General features: G+C 37.1%; 1 protein-coding gene across 2 annotated transcripts; it reads right to left on the bottom strand.

Annotated features, from left to right (window-relative positions):
* Positions 1-561: 561 nt before the first annotated feature.
* Positions 562-10,343, bottom strand: LOC131634625 (probable LRR receptor-like serine/threonine-protein kinase At2g23950). 2 transcript variants are annotated; one of them, XM_058905283.1, is made up of 9 exons: positions 10,212-10,343; positions 9,980-10,059; positions 9,089-9,151; positions 8,862-8,965; positions 8,575-8,680; positions 8,398-8,496; positions 7,640-7,724; positions 7,041-7,131; positions 562-895 (listed from the first exon to the last, which is right to left on the bottom strand). In XM_058905283.1, exons 1-7 carry the CDS (start codon positions 10,239-10,241, stop codon positions 7,706-7,708), a joined length of 501 nt encoding a protein of 166 aa, XP_058761266.1. In that variant the 5' UTR covers positions 10,242-10,343; the 3' UTR covers positions 562-895; positions 7,041-7,131; positions 7,640-7,705. The 2 variants fall into 2 exon arrangements, with proteins under 2 accessions (XP_058761266.1, XP_058761267.1); XM_058905284.1 differs by having other exon boundaries at positions 8,862-8,941.
* Between the last annotated feature and the right edge of the window lie 421 nt (positions 10,344-10,764).

The following is a 10,764-nucleotide window of genomic DNA, read 5'->3' as shown; positions in this document are numbered from 1 at the left end:
CAAATTATGTTCCAATGAGTAATATAAATTTTGAATTACTATGTTTTTGAGGCATAATACAGAATTTTTTTTTAAAATAACTATGTATTAAAAAAAAATTACGCAAATAACCACGTTTCGAAAAAAATTACGCAAATAACTAGGTTTCTGAAATCCTTAACACCAAGGCGCCATCTCACATGGCTTATTCCCTTTTTTTTAGTCCTAGGCGCCATCTGACATGACACACTCAGTCCCAATAAGCCATGTCAAATGGCGCCTCCCTTCAACTTTTAGGAGGAGGAGCCATCTCATATGGCGCCTCCTTGTATATTTTTGTTCAATTTTCCATTTGAAAATGCACCAAGGCGTCATCTGAGATGGCTTATTGCAGAAAAGTTGTACATAGGAGCCATCCCAAATGGCGCCTCCCTTCATCTGATACAATGGTGGCGCCATCTCACATGGCGCCTTGATGTCAATGTTTTCTGAAACTTGGTTATTTGCGTAATTTTTTCTGAAGTATTGTTATTTGCGTAATTTTTTTCTAATACATGGTTATTTAAAAAAAAATTCCATAATACATACATAATACATTCTTTAGTTACAGCTTTACAACCAATTCTATGGCCAGATATCATGAAGTTGGAAACATTATAGAAGAATCTCGGAATCTAAAATCACAATCATGCACCTGGGAATACACGTGAGAAAACATTGCAATTCTCCATCTCAAGTTAAATGAAATTTGATTTGTATCTTTAATCCAATATTGAAGTTTATACAGAATAACATCAATCTACCTCCTTCATATCCGGCTGGTAGAAGAGCGAGATGAACTGCCCCAACTGCTTAAATTAGAACGATCTCTCTTCAACAAAGCTTTTAGATTCTGAAAGCACCTCAATGTTTTAACCTGCAGATGTTACAAGGAGCATAGGAGCAACTGGTATCAATGTTACAATTCCTTTACAAGTTGTGCAATTAGCAAAATCTTTTTCATGCTAGAAAACTCAAAATTGACAATTGTTGGAATTTCCTACATCATTGGAGTCCACCCCTTAATTGCAGCCTCAAACACGCCCGTGCATGAAACATTAACGCTATCAAACCAAGCATCAAAGCACCCTAAATGACATGAATTTTCAACATCAATACAAAACACACAACTTCAACAAAACATTTAAACTAACATATGAAAGCGATAAAAGATGGAATATTGTGTTACCGAAATGATATGTTTTGTGCCAAATGATCGATGAAAACACAGTACAAATAGTGATCGATCACAACCCCAAACTTATCTCATTGCTTGTCCTCAAGTGATGTAAGAGACAACAACGAGGTCACCCTAAAATTCCTACTTACCACAATACAGCCGATGTTATTCATAACTTGTTTTCTGTCTTCCCAATCAAGATTCTAGTACTCCGATCCTATCCATCTGCTACACTTTCACCTCGAAGTACTTCTTTACCCGCAAGCTTTTTCACACTTTTCACAAATTCCCTCGAGGTTAGCACACTCACAGTTCAGTATATGCAATATCAACTCTTAACTTTGAATAAATTCTACTTCCACTACACAAACAGATTACACACACTTTTGGAGGTCTTTGGGTTGTAACGGGGCTTAGGTACGGTGAGAAAAACAAACAAATGGATACACAAGGGTTTTTGGGCTCAGCATTCATGTCGTTTCTTTTTGTAATAATGCTCTCTTTGTACACCGGGATTTTACATTGACTCTTTAGTGTTCACTCAATTTATTGAGTGTTTCAAATTTTTAACCGAGTCTTCGCTTGGGCGAGTGTGTCCATACGAGTTCTTCTTTTGTTTCCTTTTTTTCCGATTATTCAAGACTCTCCATATTTTCTTTCTCTTTTTTTTCATCACTCGCCCCTTTTACGTATAAAGTTCACCAACCCAAACTTAGAATTTTTGCACCATTTCAAAATCCAGAACAGTATGCGGTTAAAACAAACAACAGTTAAAGGCTCAAAATTGGTTTTCAACGGATACACACAGTGAAGGGTGGTTGGAAAGGCTCAAGGGTTAAACAAACAATGTGCCTCAGTGTGTGTCAGTCTGCAGTGCTATGTTGATAGAACGTACGCAAAATCAAAGTGATAAAGTCATACCTGAATAAGCTCTCATGATGATATCTTTGTGTTTGGCTTTGTGTACGCTTACCATGTTGGGTTAGCTTACAGGTTCCAAAGCACTTTGTGTGTTATGCAGCTTCTTTTTTGGCTCGAGTGTACCATCCTACCATCTCAGTCCGGTTTCCTCAACTTGCATCCAACACTTCCTTTTTTTCCGGCTGTATTAACTTCTTAGGGTGACTCGTGAAATAAGTAAGGGTGTATCTCTCATCCACTAGGCACTAGCCCACCAATTTCCGGCGCAATCCAATTATTCTGCAACACAATGCACCACTAAACAAACAAACTAAAGACAGAAAAATTCAAACACAAATTACGATTGAAAATAAAATAGAAATAACTGAAAAACAACTAATATAAAAGACACCCCCCACACTTGAACGAAACACTGTCCCCAATGTTTACATTCCAAGCGCGAGAGGGACTCACAGCTCACTGAGGTGGAGGATATGGATGATGCAACATCAAGCGTTGCATCATAGCATGCATCTCATCAATGGCAGCCCCGCAAGGGGTCTACTCAGAACCAAACCTGTTTAACTAGTCACCTTGTCGAAAAAGTTCGACACCTTGCCTTGCTTGCTCGGTGCGAAGATACCCAAGCTCACTCTGAACCCACTCCCATTGATTGGGAGGCATTTGAGAGCTTTCTTTATTTGCCTGGTGTGTACCCTAAGGAGGTACAACATCTTCCTCTTCTTGTTGTTCCTCTTCACCATCACAACCTGCATAAAAATCTTCCATATCATTGTCTCCGTCGCGCGGGCCGATGTTATCATACAACCAATTTCATGTGTTAAAGATACTGATAAAACCAAGAGCAGGTAGAGCAAGAATGTGTTTCCCATGAATGACTAGTGAATAATAATCATGGTGGATCTGAATCATCTTATGACTCACCAGAGCTTCCATGTCAATTTTTGTCTTACTTGGAACAAAAGCAACCTCAAACAGATCATGATTATAATTAAAGTGATCTGCTATCTAGGTAATCATACCTCCCACAAAAATGCCACCAGAATTTGCGCAGCCCACTCTTCCTAAGTAATCCGCCGCAAAAGCGACCACATTCACCAGTTGAGGGTGAGCCATACAAAACAAGAAAAATAGTTCTCGTTGGGTGGCGACACCGTTGCTATATCCTCTTCCAAAGATAGTGTACATGTTGCCACCCAACGGGAACTATTTTTCTTGTTTTGTATGGCTCACCCTCAACCGGTGAATGTGGCCCCTTTTGCGGCGGGTTACTTAGGAAGAGTGGGTCGCGCAAATTCTGGTGGCATTTCTGTGGGAGGTATGATTACCCAGATAGCAGATCACTTTAATTATAAGTATGAATTGTTTGAGGTTGCTTTTGTTCCAAGTAAGACAAAAATTGACATGGAAGCTCTAGTGAATCAGTAGATGATTCAGATCCACCATGATTATTATTCACTAGTCATTCATGGGAAACACATTCTTGCTCTACCTACTCCTGATTTTATTAGTATCTCTAACACAGGAAATTGGTTGTATGAGAACATCGGCCCGCTCGACGGGGACAATGATATGGAAGATTTTTATGCAGGTCTTGATGGCGAAGAGGAACAAGAGGAAGATGTTGTACCTCCTCAGGAGACACACCAGGCAAATGAAGAAAGCTCTCAAATGCCTCTCAATCAATTGGAGTGGGTTCAGAATGAGCTTGGGTATCTTCGCACCGAGCAAGCAAGGCAAGGTGTCAAAATTTTTTGATAAGGTGACGAGTTAAACAGGTTTGGTGCTGAGCAGACCTGCCAAGGGGCTGCCATTGATGAGATGCATGCTATGATGCAACGCTTGATGTTGCATTATCCACATCCCCCGCCTCCACGTCAGTGAGCTGTGAGTCCCTCTCGCGCTTGGAATTTAAACATTGGGGACAATGTTTCGTTCAAGTGTGGGGGGTTCTTTTAATTTTGTTTTTCAGTTATTTCTATTTTATTTTCTATTTTATTTTCAGTTGTAATTTGTGTTTGAATTTTTCTGTTTTTAGTTAGTTTGTTTAGTGGCGCTTTGTGTTGCAGAATCATTGGATTGGGCCGAAAATTGGTGGACTAGTGCCTAGTGGATGAGAGATACACCATTACTTATTTCACGAGTCACCCTGAAAAGTTAATAGAGCCGGAAAAAAAAAAAAGGAAATGTTGGACGCAACTTGAGGAAGCCGAACTGAGATGGTAGGATGGTACACTCAAGCCAGAAAAGAAGCTGCATGACACACCGAGTGCTTTGGAACCTGTAAGCTAACCCAACATGGTGAGCGTACACAAAGCCAAACACAAAAATATCATCATGAGAGCTTATTCAGGTATGACTTTATCACTTTGATTTTGTGTACGTTCTACCAACATTGCACTGCAGACTGACACACACTGAGGCACGTTGTTTGTTTAACCCTTGAGCCTTTCCAGCCACCCTTCACTATGTGTATCCGTTGAAAACCAATTTTGAGCCTTTAACCGTTGTTTGTTTTAACCGCATATGTAAACCCTCAGCCAAAAAGAAAAAATAAATAAATCCTTTTACCTTGGCTTGGCATAAATGTTGTGGATTTTGAAATGTTGCAAAAATTCTATGTTTGGGTTAGTGAACTATATACGAAAAAGGGGCGAGTGTGATGGAAAAAAAAAAGAAAGAAAATATGGAATCTTGAATAATCGGAAAAAAAAGGAAACAAAAGAAGACCTCGTATGGACACACTCGCCCAAAGACTCGGTTAAAAGTTTGAAACACTCGATAAAATCGAGTGAACATTAAAGAGTCAATGTAAAATCCCGGTGTACAAAGAGAGCATTATTACAAAAAGAAACGACATGAATGCCGAGCCCAAAAACCCTTGTGTATTCATTTGTTTGTTTTTCTCACCGTACCTAAGCCCCGTTACAACCCAAAGACCTCCAAAAGTGTGTGTAATCTGTTTGTGTATTGGAAGTAGAATTTATTCAAAGTTAAGAGTTGATATTGCATATATTGAACTGTGAGTGTGCTAACCCCGGGGGAATTTGTGAAAAGTGTGAAAATGCTTGCGGGTAAATAAGTACTTCGAGGTGAAAGGTTAGCGGATGGATAGGATCGGAGTACCAAAACCTTGACCGGGAAGGCAGAAAACAAGTTGTGGATAACATCGGCTGTATTGTGGTAAGCAGGAATTTTAGGGTGACCTCGTTGTTGTCTTTTACATCACTTGAGGACAAGCAATGAGATAAGTTTGGGGTTGTGATCGGTCACCATTTGTACTATGTTTTCATCAATCATTTTGCAAAAAGCGTATCATTTCGGTAACACAGTGTTCCATCTTTTATCGCTTTCGTATGTTAATTTAAATGTTTTGTTGAAGTTGTGTGTTTTGCATTGATGTTGAAAATTCTTGTCATTTAGGGTGCTTTGATGCTTGGTTTGGTAGCGTTAATGTTTCAGGCACAGGCAATCAAGTCCAAGGAAGTAATGCTAAGCCAAAGGAAAGTCCGCCATAGTTAGAAGTGAAGAAATTTTACTAACAGTGGGCTGACACAGGTGCCCATGTCACCTAACACGGCCCGTGTCAAAAAGGCAGGTTGAAACAAGCAAGTGAGAAGTCAGGGTTTGAAGGGGTGGAATTAGTCTCACATTGCTTAGAGATATGACTTGTGTTATGTAGTGTTTATAAAGCGTGGGCAGTTCTCGCCTTATAAGTCGATTTTGTAGAGATAAAGGTCCAATCACACATTTAAAAAACAATATATTTCTAACGTAAAGTGTATCCAGTTCAGTATTCAACCAAGTTTCACACAGTTTTGAACTAGTATATGTTGATTTGTAACCTTCCAACATCCTTTTTGACGAATTGTCTTGTAGATGGATTCCAGACTTATTATTTATCTAAATGGTGGTCTCTTTGCTGGATTCTCATTCCAACACTCTTTAATCAACCTTTAAGCAGAATATTATTAGCAACAAATTGTAAGTTATGTAAAATTTGGCAGAAAAGTTATGTTAAATGATAAGCTTGACAAGATGGACAAGACATAGTATGCAGCATACAAAATAGTAATATAGGAGTCATGAATGATATGGTCTTTTAAGCATATTCAGTGTATATTTGGATTGACAGGGACTTTGTCAAAATCAAAGTGATTCTATGATTTTGTTGAATCTCTAAAGTGTAGATTTTGCTAAGATGGTGATGACTTGTCGTAAATCTGACAATATCGTTATCATCGCCAATCCAAACCTCACTCGATTAAGATGGTATGACTTGCTTTGTACCAATAACCAAGTCTTATCCTACTAAATAGGATCGACTACATGGATCAAATTACCATAAAGTTCTATCAAAGATCATGTTTCTATCTAACTCGTTAACCTCAAGATCTTTCTTAATAGTTTCTCTTACCTCTAGTTGTTTGACTATTCTCCCTTACAACAGAATCCACAAGTCTTCGCTCTACGTACACATGACTTGCTTTGTAAAATGGGAAAAAAATGTTTACAGGCACAAACGTAATTTTTTTGTCAAATCAAATGGAAAAAATACTCATTAATTTAGCAAAAGATTTGAATTATAAGAGTCCAAGATGAAGAAATAGTTTGACGTACTATAACCTACTACCTATGTCCCTAATTATAAGCGCACTTTCAAAAGATTATTGTCTCTGCATACAACCATCTTAACAAATTACGGGATTCAGTTATTACTTTTTTACAAACATACCCCTTATTAATAACAATACTAATTTGATTAAGATTAAAAGTCGGAATTGAACATATCTATATACAAAATGTAAATATTAATTACACTACAAACTTTTCTTAATATATGTGAAAAATACCAAAGGTGCTTATAAAAAAAAGGATGGAGATATCATTAAATATCACCTAAAAAGCATAGAAAACTTACTTTCGAACTCCATGAGAATAATGCTTAGTAGGAACTCAGAAGGGCGGTCTCTCTTTTGAAGCATAAACCTTAGGAACCTCATCCTCAAACTCTGCAGAAAAAGGAGGACAGCCTTCAACCATCTAAAGTGCAGCATATAGTTTACATCATAAATGATTACATGAAGTTATGAATGTATCATTCACTATTTAGCTCCAAAATTTAGTAAACTTAACACCCAAATGATGACAGGAAGATAGTACTTGATTATAAATCCCAGGTTAGTTGAACAAAGAACAAAACACAAAATATGATTAAATTTAAAAATCATTCTGGAGAGATCATCTAAGATACTTTTATTCTAGCATACAAAAATGAAATTTTGGGATATTTTCTAAATATTTTGACAGCCCATTGATAATACAATGTAGACAGAAGGAAGAAACAGGGATTCTCTATATAGAGTTGCCTTCTCCTCTCCCTGGATTGGTAGGATCCAAGACAGAAGAGTCAGAATATGTTCAATAATATTAATAAACAATAAATATTCTCATGTAGGAAAATATATTATTTGTATAATGTATAGTTCCATATAAAGATAAAATGCTCAAATTAGTTACCTCTTGTAGAATTAGTGCAAATGAAAGACATCCACTTTAGTGTCATATTCCTCTTGATTACAAACCTCAGGAGCCACATTGCGGCCTATTAACAAAAATAACAAAGTTCCCAGTTTTAGAAAATTATTTCATGAAGCAGCATATCTAAGAGCACTGCATAAAAAATATCAGTGTCCTATTACTATGTGAATAAGAGAATATACTATTTATATATTTAGATTTTTTTTTCAATAAGTCAAATATATATAAAATAAAATAAAAATTACAAAGGACTGAGGGGACATAAACCAAACTAAGTCAAACCACGAAATCAACCCAAAAGGGTATACAAATAAATTAGAAACAACAAAAGTGGTTTATAAAAAACTTAAGTAAAAGCGCGCACACAACCAACACTATCTAGCGAACCCGCTTACGGGTGCGAAACCAAATAGCAAAAGAAAGAGTTTAGCGTGAGCATCCACTTTTTAAAGTGGTACGTATGAACCAACCGCCAGCACGACCTGATTCACGAACCAACAACCTCTAGAAAAAACCAGCAAGCAAACTGACTCTTTCCAGTCCAACAATCCAACATCAAATTGAATGATACGGATATGCAACTAAGCTCGCATCAATCCCAAAGATTGATGCGGATATTAATACAGTCAGCGCTGAGAGGCAAACCTAAAATTTTAGAACCTGCCGATCTCAACAGATCTGAAGCCAATTAGAGAATCAAAACCTCAAGATACCAACTCAACACCAAAAACACAAACCTGCAAAAAGTCGGAGCAACCAACGAAGAAAACACACAACTCCAGATCTGAAGCAGCCGGTTGCCGATCCGCCTGGAGTAATCTTTGCCGAAACCAAACCTGAGCAGAAAAAGACACAAAACCAGTCATTCCAGAGAAGAAGAAGGGTGGAACGGGAGACAACCACGGAGGACCAACCGTCGCCAAAAAACACCGAAGAAAAGCTGGAGTAACAGCGTCGGACAACCCAAGGTTGAAATGGAGGTGCAGAGGAGAGACCTCATCACACCACCAAATAGCTTAGCTACATGATTCAAACAAAAAATTTGGATGTTAGGGAGATAAAGGGTGGCGGGCGGCGAAGGGCTTTGCTTCTGAAGAGAGAGAAGAGAGCGTTAAGATTTTCAGAAGCGGTGATCTAAGATCACCATTTTAGATATTTTAAGTGTGCATAAATGATAGTTCTAAAGAAAAGCAGCACCCACAAGAAGTATCTTCACAAGTTAGAGGCTTATCTTTAACTATTAGCAACTTGCTCACTCCAAACTCTGCAACTTTTAGGTCGCTGAAATCATCCCGCAATATATTACTGTTAGTTTAGTCATAAGCAACATTGAAAAAAAAGTGTAAATATATCATATGATTAATCCAGATATTCGAACTTCACATAAAAGGAAAAAAGAAAAAACAATAATTCGACAAAGAAACTTACGAAGGCTCTAGATCACGGTGAATAATGGGTGATGGTTTATTTTCATGCAAATAACCCGCTCCCCTGCATAATATAAAAAAATGGTGTTAAGTGACACTTCAGTAGAGAAAAAAAGACAAACATCACAGTAGAGACATCATAGAATCAGAACCAAGTAGATGTCTCATCTTAACATGATTCACATACGTGAATTTTGAAAAGTTATTTCTACAACGTAATGCATATTTTTTATCCAGAAAGTATGAACCTAGAGAGAAATGTTAAAGCCGTGATGCTTCTTAGGACATGCAATCAGAAAATTTCTGAGAAGAAACCTGTTCAAGAACAATATTTGAATAATGTAATTTAATAACTTGTTTCTTTTTGTGCGTGATATTCACACACTTAAGTTACTGGACAAACAGATTGGACTATTACTTAGCCAAATTAAACCTAGGCTTCACTTACTCAGCCTATGAACACATATTTATGTAATTAACTATGTTTTTTTTTAAAATTATAATATATTAGCTTCTTACCTTTTATATAGTTTTCCTTGATTCTATTACTTTCTTATTCCTAAAACACTACTTTTTCTATATTGGGAAACACTGGACACAGGGGCAGAGAATTTGAAGCATTTCTCTTAACACACTTACTTCTTTAGCAGATATCTCTTCCGCTCGGTCTTTCTCTTTAATCAAACTCATTAGATGAGATTCTCTGGGCTGACAGGTATGGAGGGAGGATTGAAACAACAATCGAGATGATCTTATGACCAACTCAACTGATCAGCTTAACACCAGAGCACATCCCACTTGAATGGGACCAAGTGCTGATTTTGTGATACAATGTTGCAACTTGCAAATAGAATAACCAAAATAAAATCTAAAGCATGTGTGTGTCAAATACCTAGCAATATCAAGTGCAAATCTAACCGCTGTACTTGGTTTTAAAGCTCCTTTTCTTTTCATGAAATCTCGAAGATCTCCCTGCACAACACGAGGAAATGAGATCTAGAAAGAAACATCTATCACACACATTCCTATGGAATTGCATCAAACTAACATCCTGCAATACACCACAAAATCATGTCCCTTGAGATTATAGGACAAAACCTTGGATGCAAAAAAAAAGGACAAACCTTGGCAAGATATTTTGTCATAATCATCATTGGACTACTCTGTGTCACAGCACCAAGAAATTATATTTATTTAAGTGCAACATAGAAAGGATTTCTTAATGATAAAAAAAGTGTTAATGTTTTAGTTTGAATCATCTTTGTTTTTTAATGATTCATTAACAAGAAGATGTCAGAATTTTTATGAGATGTTTGTAATGTTTTATTTTTATTTTTTATTATTTTCCAGATAGCTATTTTTGTAATAATTTGCCAATGACCGAACCTTATAAATGCAACCGTTCCAAGAAATTCAAGAATATTCAGATATTTCAAAGCTAAAGGTTTCCGGTTTCAAAGGATTAGCAAAAAATATCGGTCCTCGTTGACTCTAGCAAAGCCAGAGCATACAGTTTCCTTTATTCGACTCCTATATGGCTATGAGGCTCGTGGATTTGTCGAAAAAGTCAAAGCTATGGGGCTACCTTTGTTGGAGAGTGCGCTGAAAGATGAACGGTTAAATCAGTAATGAGGTAATCCTCTCTATTTATATGATTTAGGAGAAGTTTGCAAAAAC

Source organism: Vicia villosa, unplaced genomic scaffold, assembly GCF_029867415.1.
Source record: "Vicia villosa cultivar HV-30 ecotype Madison, WI unplaced genomic scaffold, Vvil1.0 ctg.001323F_1_1, whole genome shotgun sequence".
Classification (NCBI taxonomy): Eukaryota; Viridiplantae; Streptophyta; class Magnoliopsida; order Fabales; family Fabaceae; genus Vicia; species Vicia villosa.
The sequence above is the reverse complement of the archived record's forward strand: the minus strand, read 5'-3'. Positions and strand labels throughout refer to the sequence as shown.

Excerpts from the sequence above, each read along its gene's own strand:
- LOC131634625 (XM_058905283.1), bottom strand. The coding sequence starts at position 10,241 with ATGATGATTATGACAAAATATCTTGCCAAG. Across the intron at positions 8,966-9,088 it reads CACCGTGATCTAGAGCCTTC|TAATATATTGCGGGATGATT; the intron begins GTAAGTTTCTTT and ends CTAAACTAACAG. Across the intron at positions 8,681-8,861 it reads AACTTGTGAAGATACTTCTT|CTAAGCTATTTGGTGGTGTG; the intron begins GTGGGTGCTGCT and ends TGAATCATGTAG.